Source organism: Lissotriton vulgaris, chromosome 7 (assembly GCF_964263255.1).
Source record: "Lissotriton vulgaris chromosome 7, aLisVul1.2, whole genome shotgun sequence".
In the NCBI taxonomy this organism is placed as follows: Eukaryota; Metazoa; Chordata; class Amphibia; order Caudata; family Salamandridae; genus Lissotriton; species Lissotriton vulgaris.
Window position 1 is genome coordinate 403,941,374 of NC_141695.1, and position 19,161 is coordinate 403,960,534.

A 19,161-nucleotide genomic window follows, 5' to 3' on the forward strand; every position below is an offset into this window, starting at 1 on the left:
ACTAATTTTGCAACAATGAAAGCACTTAGCAAGTGCAAAAGATCACTAATCAGGAAGCACTAAGGAAGCAGGTGCCAGCTAAAAAAATATTCTGTGACACATTAATCAGCCCCAAATTAATTCAGGTCACTTGAGGCAGGGAAGGTGTGCTTGCGTTGCCACAATAATGTACACTGACTGGACAACCAGAGGGTGCTGTGATGAAACAGAGGGTGGCATGGGTGGGCCAGAGGGTGGCATGAGTAGTCAGAGAGTGGCAGTGGTGACAGAGAGTGGCAGTGATGAAGAAGAGTGTCCCAAACAGGCTGGACACGTAGAAACAACAAGTTCGCGAAACTTGCGACCCGACAGGTAAGTTCACAATTTGCGACATTGTAAAAAACCCTCGCGAACTGGCAGAAACCCGCGCAAACACACAAAAAAAAAAAAATCCGCAAATTCGCGAGAATTCGCGGATTTTGCGGATTGCGAGTTCGCAAATCCGCAAAATTCGCGAACGCGAGATTCGCAAAATTCGCCCATGCTTACTGTAGATGGTGCCAGCTGCAGTGGAAGGCTTTTGGACCTGGCACTTATATTGTTACAAGTGAAGTACTGCCACCAGGAATCCTATACTCATCATTTTCGACACTGACAAAAAAAGAAACTTATGTGGAGTTACAGCACCCCCCACACTGCTGTAGAAAAAGTGTAACATAAAAAGGTAATACATGATTTTATTACCATTTTATTTTCTACTCTCTACCAAAAGGACTGTCAGGGCGGGGCCAGTGCATCATTGCTGTTGATTGACAGCAATGAGGAGTGGCCTCTTCGTTTGAAGTACGCTTGTAAGTTTGTACGGCTATCTTACTACAGCCAACCTGACATGCGCAATTCAAACCACTCCAACCTAGCTGTCCTAGACAGCAGTGTTGGAGAGCAGGCAAAGGCCTCCAGTGCCTTTTGGAGCACTGAGACAACCTGCTCCATTCAATCGAGACACTTTTAATTCATGCTGCTCCACAGCATGAGAGCAACGTCTGGATTGGATAAAGTAGTTGGCTGTGTGACATCAAGTCGTGCTGGTGGGAGGCGTCTGTAGTCAGGGACTGAGAGCATCGAGGACATGCTGCAGAATAAGGTAAGTGGAAGTTTGATTTTCTCCTTCTTGGCATTTTTAATGTAACGTGCTTTCATAATGGATGAGTTTTCTTTTTGTATGTACCGGCTCACCGTTTTATATGTCACCGGCCGCCACTGTGCAGTTGCCTGTTAGAACAGAAACTATCATATTTTAAGTGCGGCCTTCCCCAAATTATGAGCCTGAGCCGCAATTGGTGCATAAAAGAAGGGATGGCTAAAATCACCCCTGATTACGTCAGTATTGGTGTACAATTCCGAACATTGCACTAACTCCCGCCTGTAAGATCAGCAACACACAGGACATCTGGAGGAAATTTATAAGCGGAAGAGACATGTGAGCCACCACCAGGACTCTGGGCCATCTCAATGGGACTGCACTGGGTTAGTTCCCTACCACATGTCTGTGGTGGTTCCTGTCGGCCCTTCTAGTAGCAGGTCAGACCTCAACATAGACACCTGAGAGGCAGGTGTCATAGGTATGTGTGCTGTGTGTCAAATAGTGAGAGACAGAGAGTCTAAAATGTAGACCACATTTCTGATAGAGACTTCTCACTGCAGATTCCACACCTTGTTGTGAATTTCCCAAGGCACCAGACTTGATCAGGATACTTTAACAGCAATTGTGCAATTGTCATCATCTTCATAGTGTAATAAGCCATTTTCAGAAAAGCTGTTTTCTGGGAAGGGTTGGGCCGGATAAAACTATCCGATGCGGGTCTGAGGACGGTGATATCAGTGCCAGTGTGGGGCTCAAACCCATGGCATCAGTATTAGTCCCGTGAAAGGCAACGGGCATTGCGCTAAAGCAGGAGCAGGTGGCAACTTGCTCAATGATGGGGGATGAGTGGGGCAGTCAGCATCGAGGATGAATCTGTCTACGGACCTCCGACAGGCTGCCAGCTGGGATTCTTGGCACCCGAAGGTGCTGCAGCTGGATCTGGTGGGTTATTAAACATTTTCTCCTGAGCCTCTCTCGGCTGGTGGAGTTTGTCCGCTGTAGTTGTGCACTCAATAAAAAGTCCGAGCATAACATCTGATGAAGTCCATTCCAAAGAAATGTTTCCTGAGGGAAAAAAGTCTGTCAGAGACAGGCAATGTCCGCTCTGGTACCACATCGGTAGGTGCAGATAAAAAGGAACTGATATTAATGTGAGGAATTGGCAGTCGTATAGTGGCTCCAACATCACGTCCGAAACCGACGGACCAGACATGGAGTTAGACTAAGCCATCTGTCTGTGTGTGATGGAAATGCAATTAGAGTATCTTGATCCAGGCTGGTGCCTGGGGAAATTAACAATGTGAGGAATCTGAAGTTAGATAGAGTCTCTACCAGGAAAGGCATTACCGAAGGTAAGTAACTGGTTCTTCAGACATACTCTACTAGATTTTGAAATTGCTAGCAATGTTTTTACATCTGGGAGAGTGGAGCAAACATGTCCATGCCACAAAAATAAAATGTAGAATGTATTTTCTGCTACACAATAGCAGGCAATCATTTAATGTTCGGGTAGTCATAGTTTAGAGCACAATAAGCAAACTAATAAAGTACATCAATATATTTACTTAGGTGCTCCATAAACTGTGAATTATGATTTCAGAACTCATAATCAAATCAATTTGAAACTCAATATCAAATTATAGTGTGAGTTTTGATTTTCCAGTAAATATTTACTAGAGACTACATTTCCTAGTCTTTAAAAATATGAATATCTCTTGAAATATAAACATGTACCATACATACTTTGCAGATCTCTTACCATCATAGCATGCTGGCAAAGGGAGCTTGCCATCGAAGCACTGGGAGGGCACCTTGTAGCTGCAGCTGCTGTTCTGGCTGCGGCAGAAAAACGTGACTGTTTCCTGGTGGTGCACCAGCCCCTCTGGTACCTCACTGATCCACAGCTTCTTCCCCTTGTACAGCACCCGGCTTCGCTGAGCTGTGATCTTACACCGGTCTGTGGGCAAGGGAGAGCAGAATAAGGACAGTGTAAGCCCACCTGGGAATATGTACTGCTGCCTCCACTCAGCATCCAGCCGAGCATGACTGCACAATATGACATTCTAGCTAACCCTATAATTGGACAGCGCATCTCAACATTATGGGGTGCTTTGTTATGCAAAGTTATGCTATGGCATGTTATGCTATGTTACATTATGTTATTCTAAATATTATGCTATAGCATGTTATGCTATGTTAAGCAGTCAGGTTTTAGGTTTAACCCTATAATAACTGAGAAAACCCCACCAAAAGGAAAATAGTCCTCACCAGTGTAAACATATAAACACTGAAAAAACACCTTCACAACCACAAACTAAATGCAATTCAAAGAAAGGAAAAGGTGAGTGAAAGAGCCATTTTTATTTCTTCCTGAAGGAGTCAATACAATGTAACTTTGTTACATAAGGTAGCAGCAACAAAGGCTGGGCTAACATTATTCTGCTTGAGTTTTGTTGTTTAGGGATGTCACTAAAATAATGTTTCTTCTTCCTTTTGTTTTTTTTCAGTTTTGCGATCTTTGGTCAAATGATGCAGGGTTTAAAAGCATGTTTTAGGTCTTATTTAATTATTTTATATTCTATAGAGAATCAGGAAATACATTTGATTCTTTCACTGCTAGGTAAAAGGGCTGGTTCATACAAATCTTTCCCAGTATGTACCATCACATTTACCCCCTGACAAAGAATGGGTGAAACCCTTTGATACATCAGCCCCCTTTTCTAGCGAGTCATTATTGATAGTAGGTGAATTGCCAAACACCCTAGGCTTTAAACATTCAATGGGTGACAGGTATATGTGAAAGGAGTGCTGTCACCGAGCATCTGGTATAGTTGGGAATGCTGCTGCTAAAAGTTCTTACTAAGTTCAATAAAGATAGGACGATATTGTTTGTATGTGCAGTAATTCAGCTACGTATATATGAAAAGGTGGTGTGTGATGACCTGTCAACATCAATACCTGAGCTGACGTAGTTTGCTGTAAGAGATCCTTTCCATTTGCAATATGGTATGCTGAAAGCATCTTTACAATCATCAGAGTTAATGAAAAATGTTATTGACTTTGTAGTCCATTCTGGTGCACTGTTTCATTAAGCGGGGGAACTGAAACGCTCATATGTCTCATTTTGTGCTTTGAGTAGCATCAATGAAAGAGTAATCCAAACTGTGTAATTTAGCCAGTGATTCTCAGTCCTAGAGGCCATGAATGCTATATTATCCATTTGGTGAACATTTACAGAATTTTTGCACAGGCAAAGGTCAAGAAATGTGAGGACCTTCTTTGGTTGCATATTTATACTGATGTGAAAAGAAGTACACTCTACTGCATTGCTAGATTTTTACAGGAAAACATGATTGCTGTAGTGAACATAATAAACAACTATAGTCTGAAAACACCCTTGTCTACCAAGCATTCAGTTTAATTAGTGTAGCTGTGAAGCATCTCATTGTGAGTTGGCTATGCAACACTTTTAGTGAGTTTGGCACTGCAACATGTTCCATGTTAGGATTCTTGCCACTTGGTAAGCAAAGAAATGTTGAGGAGGAATTCAGGAAATTTAATTTTACAGTACATGAGAAATGGCTGGCAATGATGAATAGAAATGTCCCTTCACCAACCGTGGCATTTGAAGTCAATTAACCCTCACTGATGTACTCTGTACAAGTTCTAGATCCTTTCCGTAAATGGGAATTTTCTCCAGACTTTGTAAAGAACTGCTTAATTTTTGACTGCTTTAATAACTCGGGGCACATGCGCCCAGTTTAACGCATATTGTGCAGAACCCGTCCCAGAGAATTGCAATCTTCAGGAGCACCAGTATTGGCAAGGAAAGCTATGTCAGTGGTCAGAGTTAGCAAATTGTTTACGGGCTGTTTAGGCATTGCCTGTCTCATGTAGCAAGGTTGATAAATGTTTACCTGGGAAGGAAAGAGCGAGTGTGCATGACCAAAGACTCACTATGTTGTATAGTGCACTACAATAAGTTTGATTTAAAAAATGCATTTGAACCTCATACACCATGCATGCACACTGTCTATACACATGCACTATCAATTAAGAAAGCAAGCAATAATAAAAGCAAAACGTTCCATAAACACCGTAAAACCACTGTTTCTATTGTTTAAAATGGAGAGAAAATTTGTAACCACTGAATAATACTGTTTTTTAAGGATGAAAACAGTAATAAAAAAAACACCAGAATAGACCAAAAATAGAAACTGAAAACAGGAAAGCCTAGTGATATGTTATGTTATGTTGTGTTATGTTATGGATCATGTATAGAGTATAACATTCCCCACCAATGTATCCTCTTTATTGCCGGAGACTTATTCTGCATGACCCAGCACAGCAGTGGGGAGTGACAATGCAACCTGGGTCTAAAGAGAAGTGTTTTCAGGGAGTATCTCAAAGAGAGATGATCACCGGTTAGTGTGCCCTGATGGGGAGAGACTTTCAGAGGTAGCACTTGCTGTCTGTACACACTTGGTTCTACCGCCAATGTTCTCATTTGTAAACCTGGGAATCAGGAATAAGAGTATTCTTATCCTGAGAGCAAAGAAGTTTAGATGGTGGAGTTGTGTTTCTGTAAGAACGCCTCGGTCAAACATGCAGCTTTGAGAGCTGGCTCCTGTTGAAAAACTGGTGTGGTGCCCAGAGGGAAGGGGACATATGTTCTCTATAGCAAATCCAGCTTTTCTGCATCATCATCCCAGATTACTTTCTGAGCACTATTTCTGTCGGCTTTGGAACTCTGCATATTTATCTTTGCTGAATTGTAGCATAGTGAATGTGTGTTCCCCTCTATAATGTGCTTTACATTGGCATTACCTCTTTCAGCTGTTAAACTTCCCTATAAGTCCCTTGTAAATGGTGCCTTGAGTTAATCTATGGCATGTAAAGTTAAATGCCATATGTGGGCTGCTGTGTGTACTTACACCACCCAAATGTATGACAAAAATATATTTCTGCCAGGAGCAACAATGTACTCTGGCTAGACTACAGTTTCAATGCACTGCAGCGGCATATAGCAGGGGAATGCCTTTGCCATATAGCAAATGCCTATTTTTATGTATGTATCTATGTCATCCCTAAAATGTGCCTTTTAGGCCCACAATGAAGGATGCTAATTTATATAAAGGCCAATGGGTGTTAATTGCTGACCATGTAGCAGGGACTAGCTATCTGGCTGTGACAGGAACAGTTGGAAAAACAATGCACAGCTTTAGCATGATCTCTTTTGACTTGTTGATGCCAGGGAGGCATTTTCCTATTAATTTCCAGGACCCTCCTGCCCATCCCTAGTCACAATAGGAGAGAAACCCAGTTCTTCCACCCACCTATCACACTTTTAAAGCTGGAACATACATCTTTGGCTGGGAGAGATAAAGACTCTGGCTGAGAGGACAATGACATACCTCTGGGCCCAGGAAAGGCTAATTGGTGTTATATTATGTGTATTTAGAAAGCACACTATCACTTGCTGCTGACCACTTAGAACGAGCTATCTATTTGGGAGTGGGCAGAAACGGTTGGTAGAACAAAGGGAAGATTTAGCACTATCTCTTTGGACTTGGGGATACAGAGAAGGTTTATTCCTTTCATCCCTAGGACTGGACATCCTAGTCACTTAAGCTCCTGCTACAGTAAAAAGGAAAACTAGGCTCGACCCTATCAAGGAGGGGAGTCACCAAGAAGCAGAAGACAGGCCTTCCTGGTGGTACAGGAGCATCTGAGTAATTTTAAAGTAAGATAAAGAGGAAGTGCTGCAATACACTTGTTAGGACTGGATGGTATTATTCCTCCAACCATTGACTAGTGCACATGATAAATATGGCACTTCCATGACCACCTCCTCTGAACATTTCTGGACCTGGGAAGACTCCATCTGAAGAAGAAGACACTGCTGAAAGAAGAATCCTTACTTCTGACTCTGGCTCCTGCGGAAGAAGAACTCCCACAAGGACTCAAGAACCCCTGATTAGAGATTAGAACTGCTCTCCAAAGGTCATGTGGTTGGCCTCCTGTTTGCCTTCTTCAGGGACACAAAAAGCAGAAGTACTATTGACTCCCACAGGGCACAGCTGACTAAAGAGGAGGCTAAGGGCTTGATTTATAACAATAGTATCCATCGCGCCAACATAATGGTCCACCCGCAAAATTTAAAAGCAGGTAGACCTTTGTAAGGTGGCTGCAGAGACTACTCTATCTTCTCCGTGGTCAAACTTCTCCAACGGTCCATCAAAGTAAGGGCCGTTGGAGAATTTGCTATATGTCCACTTGACATATAGCTGTTTTTACTGCCCTTCACTGCCAGGAAACCCCTGGTGGTAAGTGGTAGTAAAACCTTAAAATGTCCCTCTCACTAAGCAGCTGAGTTATGTCAGGTATTATTGTCATATGTTGAGGCAGGATACGCTTCTCAACTTTCCTTCAGGTGATGTCCTGACACAAAATGTTCTCCCAAAAAGTGCCGGAAATGTTGGGGCACAAAGCTATTGTGTCCAGGGGCTGGATATCCCTCACCTCAGGTGAAAGGTTCTCAGTGTGTTGGGGTGCCACTGTTCCTCCACTGCCCTGTGTGGCCCTGAGGGACAGTGCCTGGCTATCTCCGAGATGAGTGAGAGAGACAACGGTACACACTAGTCCACTGGCATCATAGGATTGATCATAATGCAAACAGCTTCCAGATGAAATCCTTCTGCAAACTTTCAACTGTGGGACTCATGTCAGCAAAGTTCATCACTGCTCAAAGGTAAAATCATGATGCTCAAAAACATGGAATTGTTTGTGTGACCCTTCAGAAGATTGTAGCAAAGTACCTGAACAATTCAGGAATAAAGACAATCTCACTGACCATTTTTAATAGTTTGTTCCACTCAGATTGTTTTCCATCTCTAAAAAAATTCCTCCCTTCAAACCCATGTAAGCCTGATCTAACCTTGAGTAGTCATGATCAGCATGAGCCTGCAGCCCTTTCAAGCTGGTCTAGGAAAAGAGGTGGAGCAGCCACAACAAAAGAATTGACTGTTAGGACGAAAAAATTCCATTGCACAGTAATGGACGTCTTCACCTCCCCTGAGTGTCCCAGCTGTGGTGATATTTGGACCGTGGTATTGACTTTTGGTCATAAGCGTACACAGGTCATGCATGCAGACCATAACCTGGCCTGTCTCCTGGAATGTGTTCTACTTAGACAGGAAGGGGTGTCGAAAGTGGTGGATGGCTACAGCTTCACTGGAGTTAAGAAGCATGAGCACAGTGGTGGCAGCATACTGTGTTTTAAGTTTTCATGATCAGTAAAGTGAACAGGCCATTTTGACCTGTGTCACTGGAGTGGCGCTTTCTGGCCAGCTGGTTAAAGTTCAAATGCTGTGTGCTTAACTCACCCTTGGCCGCAATTGAATTGTTTGCAGTGCTGGGAATTATGTGTGCCTGTGAGAAGGTACAGTGCATCAGTAAACAGATCGCATGATAACGTGAATATGCTGGGATATTGTGTGCCTTTAAAAAGGACAGTCCATCAGGAAATAGAGAGCATGGTTGCATGTGCAAGTTGGGACACATGTGCCTCTGAGAAGGTATAGTGCATAAGGAAGTACCACGTGTGGTTACATGCGTGCTTGGGGATATATGTGGACCTATGAGCTGATACTGCAAGTAGGAGATAGAGGGTGGTGTTGTCTGAGCGCGCTGGCATGCATGGATAGCTATGCAAGGACACAGTACATTGGAGGCTAAGCACATGTATATGTGTGTTTGCAAATTAACTTAACATATGGAAGACACTGGGTTCTACTTTGGGAGACCCAGGGTTTCATGGAGGATCAGGGAGAGGAAGAGATTTCCCCCAGACAGACTTATAGATTGCTGCATTCCTAATAACTGGGTAGGACACACAGTGGAGGAGGGAAAAGCCAGCCTATCTGGTGCACATCGATAGGTGCTTTATATTATAAAAGGAGATCACTTCACAACAGGGCCTGAGCACATCTGAGGAAGGAGGTGGGGCTGATAACAGAATCATTGACCCTTTAGCAACATTTTTGATGCATATATCACTGATATCCAGGAACAAAACTCTAGTCACTCCCTTGGCCTGTGCTTGGGACTATCACGATTGGACACTTTCCTGCTGTGATGGACTACTCTCTAGCGGAAGATTTGCCACAAAGAAGGGAGCACTTCAAAGTGGGCAACCCCAAGAAGACGAACTTCAAAGACACTGAACCACAATTGTGTCTGGAAATGGATTATATATAAGGGAGCTTGAGACTACAAAATTGTCAAACTGCACCTGTATATCAGTGTGGAAAGCTTAGCACAAGTTCTGCCTGTTGTGACCAGGACTGGAGACTATGGGTCTGCCATGGTGCTTTAGGGTCAATCACCCAAGATTTTCAGTAACATTCGAGGCAAACACAAGGAGATGATGGATGGAGCGCAGAAACCTTTCAGACACTCACCCCCATGCACAGATCTGGGTTGAATCCATCATCGTTCATTGGCTCACTTCACCACCTCAGTTCAGACCCAGCTATATGCAAATCAGTCTCCCTATGCCTCATGGGAACAGACCAGCCCGAACTGCCAAGCCAGGTCTTGACTGAACTGGAAACAAGTATCTTGTGATCAGTAACATTCACCTGCAGTCTGTAGCACCAGCTTCTGCCTGGCCCATGACCAGTGGATCCTGTGAGGTTAAAGAGATCACTTGGAGGGGGCAGGATCCTGAGGGCATTCTGTTTTGTGGATCTGTGGACCTCAGTGTAAGATTATGGTATGTTGGGACACCCGCAGTGTTTGAGCGTCCCTTGTTCCAAAGTCCATAACTCACTTGCCATGTGTAGGCTGCAGAGAAAAATAAGGGTTACCATCATTGGGGATGCAAGAGAAGGTGAGTCGGTGCCAGATATAGCGATATGACCCAAAGTGGGCCGTCACTATATTTGTGCTGCCCACAACCCCAATATCAAAAAACACACAAGGGCCTTGACTCCTAACTCAGCGCGGCTGAGTCAAACCAGAACTATATAACAAAACAAGAACCACTGCTGAGAAGTTCCTTTGGCCTACAAAACATTTGGACAGGTGGCTGTTTTGAATCAAGCACAAACAACCTGCTTAACTTATAGCAACATACAAAATTTAATCTTTTTGAATTTTTACTTGTTTATAACACTATATTTTAGTGCATGGAAATACAAACAATTTTATATACAATATATACATTAATAACGTGAATAACAAAAAAGACATTTACACACTTCATACATACTTGGCCATTCAGTCATACACAACACATTCATACAAAATGATCTAAACTAAAAAAACAACAATGGGTCCACGTATCGGTCGTGAATAAATGGAAGCAATCCCTTTGTGATTTCACAATTTTTTAGAGTCTTTGCAGTTCGCAATTCAGAAAGAGTATCCACTTCTCTTGCTGATGGTGAAGAGACCGTTGTAACACAAAGAGTATGAGCCAGATACGGGACTAGGGTGGTCGACGCGTTTCGAACCCCTATTAGTGGCGGGGTTCTCCTCAGGACCAAAAAGGGTTCTGTAACAATAACAAAAAACACTACTTAGGGAGGTCTTTTTATAGGAAAAAGAGACGTAACCCCTGAGTGAGACAACAGCCGCACCCTACCTTAACCACTTGGTCAATGATCCAAACGTGAAAAGATAGAATTTCGGGCACGAAGAACCAAAGTATTTCCAACATTGAAGTACACGCGGGGGCTGCAGGAGAGAAAAACAGACAAGCGCGCTACATTTAGTCACAAACACTCTCAGTCGATCACTCTCACTTAACCAGGTATAGGGGGGGTTGTGTTGTTACCTGCTAAAGCGGTGGCTTCTAACTCGCCAAGGGTTCCATAGCTCTCCTTAATCCAGGAGGGGAGGGCTGCTCCGCCGCTGAAATGTAACGGACAAGAAACGTGAGTCTATCGGTACCATGGGGCTGGTCCTCAGAGCCGTAGCTGGTAAGGAGTTGATAAAAGACATACCGGTGGAGAAAAGGCTTCCGTACTTCACTCAGGCACACAGGATGAATCACCTTTGCTTGCTAACGTGGCTGGGACTTCCTGGTTAAAAAACCTCCAGAGCGTTTCTGGGACTTGTAGTTTGATGTACAAGTTAAACGGCTGTTGGCAAAGAGAAACCAGTGGGGTGGAATGCCTGGAGGTCTCTTCACTGTTACTTGCTGCAGTGTTAACGGACAGTGACCTGGAGGGGATCAGGAGCTGGGTTTATAAATTTCAGAAATTTCATTTAAGCCCCGTAGTGCTGTGTTGAATTTCATTATTAACAGCGCTTCACGCTGGGCTAATTTTGCGTCCAAATCGCCTCCCCTTGGGTCTCTTTCAATTTTGGAGAGGACTGTCCATCTTAGGTCAGTTTGCTCATGTTTCAAATTAGTCCAATGATTGACTAACGGGGCATTTTCGACCCCTCTCCGAATTCGGGATTTATGTTGCGTAATCCCATTCCTGACTTCTTGCGTGGTTTTACCGATGTAGACCAAAGGACACGGGCAAACAATGGCATACACCACATTTTTGGTTTTGCAGTTTGTGAATGTATCATGCTTCCAGTGAATGTTTTCAAAAGTGAACACAGAGTCCTCAATGGTTTCATTACAGCAGGTACACGTCCCGCATTTGTGATGTCCTTTGGTGGGGGGTAGTCCAAATAGACTTTTCAGTGTTGGAGCTTTGACAGTCGGGAGAGCAGCTCTTACGATGTGGTTGGCTACACTTTTCTCTTTTTTATACGCAAATAATGGGGGTGCAGAGAAATCTTCATGGAGATCTTTCAATAAATGCCAATTGGACATTATGAGTTTTTTGTGTTGGTTTGCTGCTGGACAGAAAGTGGTGACACACACCATCCTCCTCAGGTCTGGTTTGATTTTCTTTTGAAGTAGGGTTTCTCGTGGGTCCACCACGCTCGTTTGAGGGAGTTCTTTAATAGTTTTTTAGGATAACCTCTTTGAATGAGACGGTCTTTTAAGTGGCCAGCGTGTTTGAAATAATCCTCTTTTCCTGAGCAGTTTCGACGGATCCTAAGAAATTGTCCATATGGTAAGTTTTGTTTCAAGCTACGTGGGTGGTTGCTGGTGAAGTGCAGCGCTTTATTCCTATCAGATGGCTTACGGAATAAGGTGGTACTTAGGCCCTCTTCGTGGGGTTCGACTTTCACGTCCAGGAATGTGATGGATTCATTGGATGCTGTAACTGAGAACTTGATGTCACTTGTTCTTGAGTTAAGCCAACCCACGAATTGGTTCAGTTCTTCATGGCCTCCTGTCCAAATAAGGAACACATCATCTATGTAACGCATGTAGTTGGAAATGCAGTTACTGTATGGATTGTCGTTATATATAAATTTTTCTTCGAACAGTCCCATGAACATTATAGCTAGCTCTGGAGCAAAGGGGCACCCCATCGCTACCCCCTTTATTTGGTAAAAGAACTCTGCATCGAAGGTGAAGAAATTTTTCTGTAATGCAAAGCGGGCCAAGTCAAGGATGAAATCCGTGGGGACCCTCACTGGTCTTTCCCGATTTTCCAGGAAAACTGTTAAAGTTTCCAGAGCTTGTTCTTGCGGGATTTGTGTGTAAAGAGACACCACGTCTAGGGTGACTAGAAGTTGTCTATTGCTGTCAAAGTTGATAGTGGCTATTCGATTCAGAAAAGCAGTGGTGTGGAAATTTGAGAAATTGATGTACATAAACAGCGTTCATTATTCCATTTTCCCACTCCTCTCCCTGTAAGCACCATGAATACCGTAAAATATTGACCGCATCACTCCGCCAGTAAAAACCCGCACCCATATGTACATGACAGCCACTTTAGGCACCCTGGCCTTTTTGCCTGCTCATTAGAATCACCGGCTTCCCTTCTGCGCGTATCTGAACCCCCCCCTCTCTCACATGCATAGACTATGAAACCCTCTCCCTCTGCGCGACCCTGCCCTGAAAGGCAACCCTCCTGCTTGACCCACACAAACCCCCCATTCCCTCTTGAGGAGGCATCCTTCGCCTTAACTGACATAGCCCTCCCCAGCTGCACCTGACTGCCCCCGCTCTCTCATGTACGGGTCATAAGATCTCTCTCTCTCTATGCGACTCTGTCCCTGTGCACACCCTGGCTCCCCCCTCCCTTCTCCCTCACACGGGCAAGTCATAAACCCTTTTTCTTCCACAAGACCCTGTCCTTGGGAGTCACGGCCGCGCCTGACCAGCACCTCCTTTCCTGTCATGAATAACCCCTCTGTTAGTAAACCCTCCCTCCGCGATTGACTGTCCACACATGTCTGAGGTCATCGCCTAAGCCAGGAGATACTGTTTACGGCTTATTGTATGGAATCACTCCTCTTCAAAGGACCCACTATTGATCCTGGCCACCCCACCCCCTGGGTTATGATCAGGCGCACACATCCTAAAAGTTGGCGGAACACTCAGCTGCGTGATTACCCTCCCCTCTTATCAGCAGGTCAAGGGTCCCTATTGTGAACATATGTGGGGTAGGATTGACACGTGGATCATGGGGATATCTTTTCCGTGTTTTTACAATGTCGCGATTGTAATGCTAAGTGTTTTGTAAGGTATAAAAGACGACGTTTCAGCTCACTTGTTAGAGCACCTCCCGAAAGACACTGTGTTTCGTGTCCGAAATGACAGGCTCTCCTCATGAGTAATAAATCCTGTTCTTGTGACTCCGGCTGCCAGCGCCCGTCTCTTTATTTTGGTAACTATTCAGAATGGGAACTAAGAGGCGACTTGCGCCAGCCATCCGGGCATCGATACTAGTATGGACTCACATTTTACAATTGGCTTCCCAACGCGGGGTCCATCAGTGACATGAGGTCCAGTAAGAGAGATCCAGACGATGAGGTGAATATCTAAATGATCGGAGTATACCTGCCTTGAGAGGGCCCTCGTCCGGCTGCCGATTGAATGAACTTCACCGATTCTGAACGGACCTCTCTCGAGTGACCTACTGTCCTGACTGGAATCCCACAGGAATGCTGCATAGAGTAAGAGAACGATCGGGCGCTGGAAGGGGAAGACGAAGAACTATCCGCATGGTCCGGTCCGGGTAAGATTAAGTAGGGTGTTTTTACACCTGATTGGTAGGGTGGTTCTATCCACCTGATTGGCTGATTGATTGTATTGGAATCGGTATTTGAATACTGATATTGTTGTTATTGGTTCATTTAGCTTTGGATGCTACTTGAAATATTGGTTCTCTTCTTGAGAACGAGACATTCTCTGTTTGCAAACGGCGGTGAATAGGAACGTTCGCCCCTCTTTGCAGATAGAGAAGGGTAGGTAATGCAGACTTTTGTCCCCGTTGTAATCCGTCATGCCTACTTTTCTCCCCACTGATTGTTTGGAATCGATTAATAATCGATTGTTGCTCTTTGAGATCTTCCCTGTCTACAAACAGAGACGAATAGAAATATTCTGTCTTCCTTTATGGATAGCGAAGGGCAGGTAATGCAGACGTTTGTCCCCGTTGTAATCCGTCATGCCTGTTTTTCTCCCCACTGATTGATTGGTTGCCTGGACATTGTTGTTCCAGGAATTGTTTCGTTTGAGGTATTTTCTATTTGCAAACAACGTGGAATAGAAATATTCTGTCTAGTCTTTGCAAGTAGTAAAGGGTAGGTTATGCCCCTTTGTGAATTCGTCAGTCCTACCCACTCCCCACTGATTGTTTATTTGGGGGGTAGCTCGCATGGTCCGTCCAGGAGGCTACCCTTATGGAGGACATATGCTCCCCACTCATGGGCCATTTAGTGGAAGTAGACCACCTGGTCCGTCCAGGAGGCTACCCTAGTAAGTGGAAGTACATCGTTTGGTCTGTCCAGGATGATACCCTAATGAAGGAATATATGTTCCCCTTTGATCGATAATCTAGTTCCACCCCGGACCATTTATTGGAGGTAACTCGTCTGGTCCGTCCAGGAGTACCCCTAATGAAAAGGACACATAAAAATATGAAGTGATCACCGTACCCTGTTAACAAGAAACTTTAGCTCGAAACACGCTAAGGAAAAGAAAAATAAAAATAAAAAGAAATCAGGCTAAGTCAGTAACCCCCTGATGAGCTTTTGACTTCACTAAAAATAAGAAACATTAGAAACAGTTCGTAATAAGAAATATAAAATGGCGAAAAATTTGACAGCAAGACAGCCACGAGGTAGCTAGGTTCCGCTGCCTACTCCTGCTCCAAACATGTCTGCCTCATTGCCCACCACGCCCAAATAACGGTCACATGAAATAGATACAAATCAATAGGTACCTACCCCCATTCCGGAAACTCCCGAAGTGCCACAGGTCCGCGGTTACGCCCATCCGGAAGGCGAGGCCTCGAGGCATGCGGGGCTCGCCTGGCCTCGGTCGGAAGGGGAGGCTGTGGGGCGGACGGCCCAGAAAACCGTGATGGCCTCTCCTTCTCTCCTCTTCTGCTGCCCTGCAGGCCACGGGGGGGGCTGTCTTGCCTCAGCCACCAACCACCCCCCCCTCTCCCTCTCTCGCCTGATCCGGCCCGCAAAGAAGGCCGAAGCCAAGGCGAGGACGGCGGCGCTTACAGGTAGTCCCGCCACATGTCGACGCCTGGACAATTGCAAGTAGTCCCGCCACATGTCAACCCCTGGATAGTTTCAGGTAGTCCCGCCACATGTCAAGGGGGGGGGGGCTGTCTTGCCTCAGCCACCGACCACCCCCCCCCATCTTCAATAGCCGGCACGGCCAATACCGAAGCGGCGGAGCCGAGGATCGGCGCGGGGTCGCTGGAAGGGGGAGGCGGCGCGAACGAGCCTCCCCCACCTCCCTCCAGGTGGAGGCTTCCAGCGACACCCCAACGCTCTTGCTTAAAGAGGGTCCACATCGAAAAGCGGTCTTTTGCCCGGGACGGGCACACGCCCCATGCCTTCTCTCCTCAACTTTGAAGATTCTATGAGAGCCGGGGGGCCCCCCGACCCCTCTGCATGGGCGCCCCCGTCCCCCTCACTGGGACCCGCGACATTGACGCACTCCTGCCGGCGCCAGCCTCAGTTTGGAAATGGCTAAAACACAGCCAAGGTACAGACTTGTTCAGTTCCGGTGGAACACCAGAATGACCCGGTAGGAAAATTGTTGCCGCCCTCCCCACTCTTTGACTGATGGTCCATATTGTTAGACTGTTACCACATTGTGAAACACTTTTTGAACTACCAACGGAAGGTTCTGGTCCAACCATGAGTCATTGGAGACATTCTGACTATACTGGAACCTGCCTGACCTCGCCCAAAACGGCGCCGATACACGAAACGAAACTTTCGAACTCCCTGTTCACCCGGACTGCTCGAATATTGATGCTGTGAGATATGTATGCATTTTTGGACAATGAAAGTCGATAAGATGGATAGTGATTATGTGCTTAGAGAAGAAAGCAATACAGATATTGATCATATGTTTGGACAATGAACTGATTTAGCGTGGGTACTAATTATGATTGGGAACAATGAATTGGTGTAATTTAGACGGTGAATGAGCATCTGGATAATGAATTAATGAATTAATTGAAAAACTGAATTCTTGACATGCATCATGCTTGCTCTGTAGGAAAGTTCGATACGATTTTATTGCACTGCCGCACTTTATGCAATGAACTGCCACCAACTTCGTTCTTCTTATGTACAGTTCCAATCTGCTCCGTGGCCGGTCCACTGGGTTGTAGGCCTGTATTTATACACCAACTCTTTTTTATTAAAAGTATTTTGAAAAAGAAAGCATAGTTGTAACGGTTGCATTAATGAGGTTTGAATGTATTACTACTGTGAGCAACGAGAAAGTATGATGAAGGCTGAAGGTTAAAAAGGACCCGATATTTAGCAGCTACATTACGTGTCACAGGCAGCCGGAAAAGTGTTTTAGACGCCCTTAAAACGACACCACAGAAATGCCGCCTGACCGCCACCCTTGCACATAACCAAAAGGGGTCGCGACCAAGTAACTCATGTAGATACGCAGATCGTCAATGATTATCTATCTGACATTACTGGTCCCTCTGGGCTTAAACGCCGAGATGGTAAAGAAATGCAATATGTGGAGATAGGTCAAGTATGTGGTAGGTAAAACCATTTTCGGATTACTGCATGCTGATGTGGTTTGAATGCTGCCCCCCCCACCCCTTCTTTCTCCTCCCTTCTGCAGGTCACGTCGGAACATCGGCTGAAGTATGGGAGAGCGATGATCGAACCACCGACGACAAGGGAAGAAGGGAATATGAGCATAGTCCTTATGACGATAAGTTTTTAAAAGACGTAGACTTAAATATGACTGTTCCTCCTTAGAACATAGCGACTGGGAGGATGGACTGACATAGAGACTTGACGGGTACTGTATGACGAAAATTGACTCGAAATAACACGTTAGATAATGTAACTAGACGTTTGACTAGATAGGGAAAGGACAAAGAAAAGTGCACGGGTAAGGGTTACCAAGGCACCACCCGTCTGGGAAGTTAGAAATGTTGTTGATGTTCAAAATGTACTGCCCCCTTCTCACACTCTTATAGATCTAGCCAAGCTGTCCGACTGTTCTCCCGATCAATACTTACCGTTGCCTCAGCCTGGAGAACTTCCCACCATAGGAAGAAACTGAAAAATGGTTTAAGATCCAACCATGGGTAAATAGCGCGACCAGGTTAATTTCTGATCGACTAACCGAGGTGTAAGTATTGGCAATTGAGAACGCTCGAAGAGATAACAAGCGAGAGGGAAAAGGAGGGAGAGGTAAAAAGAACTAAGCACGTAGGTAAATAGGATAGTAAAGATAAGTAGGATATAAAAAATAGATTTTGTTGGCCAACTGTTGTTTTCTGTTTTGTTGTGAATGTCTTATATATGTAATACATGTACTGTCTTCCTTCGTCTGAGTTTGTGTGTGTGTACTGTAGGGGTTTATGTTCTCCCTTTGCTTGCGTCTCTCCGTTACCTGACCCCCTGCTGTTCTGTGTTGTGAACGTACTAAATGACCTATTTTTGTACACGTCTCTCTCTTTCTTTATCTCTCTCCCCCCCCTTTTTTTCTCCCTATCTCTCTCTCTCTCTCTCTCTCTCTCTCTACATGTCATACGTGTACCGAATGGCTCGTTTAGATTGTGGACGACTCTCACTCTCTGAGAGTCTCCCTATTTCCTCTTCCTTTTTGGTAAAAATCGTGCCTCTCTGGCACCAGTCTGATTGGATACTTATTGAACGCAAAGGTGTTCAGCGAAATTGACCGAAACTAAAATGATTGTATCTCGCCATATTACTACCTCTCCTTTCTGCAAAATGAATGAACTCGAATTGGCTGAGAAGGAAAGGACAGGTAAGACGACTAAGGTCCCCCAATCTGGCCTTTATAGGGGAACTGTATGTCCATGGCACCTTATTGTTTTGTTCATCAGAGACGAACGCCAACGTCTAGATTGACCCCCAATGCCCTGATTGCCCCACCCCCCTTTTTGCACCCAAGCGCGAGCGCCCGAAGCATCCCCGCTCCATTTGATAGACCCCAGCTGCTGTCCCGGATATAAGGATGATGACCATGAGTAACTGTCGTCCATCGAGAAAAACTGTTTTACCTGAGTCTCGATGATAGCGCCCCCGCCCTGTTTGAAAAGGTTAGCCAGCCTTGAAGGGAAATGTTCCGAAATGTTGAATATGATGAAATGCACAGTTGATGGGAATCTTATTTATCCCCACTTGAGTTATAAATAGGACGATGAATAAACTTGGCATGAACTCAGTAGGAATGCCGACATATGCACTGCTTGGTAATAGACCTCTGACTGTGACCGATGAACGTATCTCCCAAGTGCGTAGGTTTAAGGGAGGAATTCACATGCATAAATGTCTTCGTCTACCAGTTCTCTAAAAGCTTGTTTTGTACCTATTCAAAGATTCACGATCACTGGAGGAGAAGGGTCGGACGTGACGTACAGCCTAGCTGCAGATCTTGAGACACATGTGTCCTCGACCAAAGGTGGAGCTGC

At 45.0% G+C, this 19,161-nt stretch overlaps 1 protein-coding gene across 2 annotated transcripts in view; it reads right to left on the reverse strand.

Annotated features, from left to right (window-relative positions):
- The window catches only part of LOC147701744 (beta-2-glycoprotein 1-like), a 146,058-nt gene that overhangs the window by 24,283 nt on the left and 102,614 nt on the right, over positions 1-19,161 (reverse strand). For both annotated transcript variants that reach the window (XM_086930364.1, XM_086930365.1), the window contains exon 7: positions 2,883-3,080. In XM_086930364.1, coding sequence (XP_086786490.1) covers positions 2,883-3,080 — 198 coding nt within the window. The remainder of the gene's footprint in view (positions 1-2,882; positions 3,081-19,161) is intronic.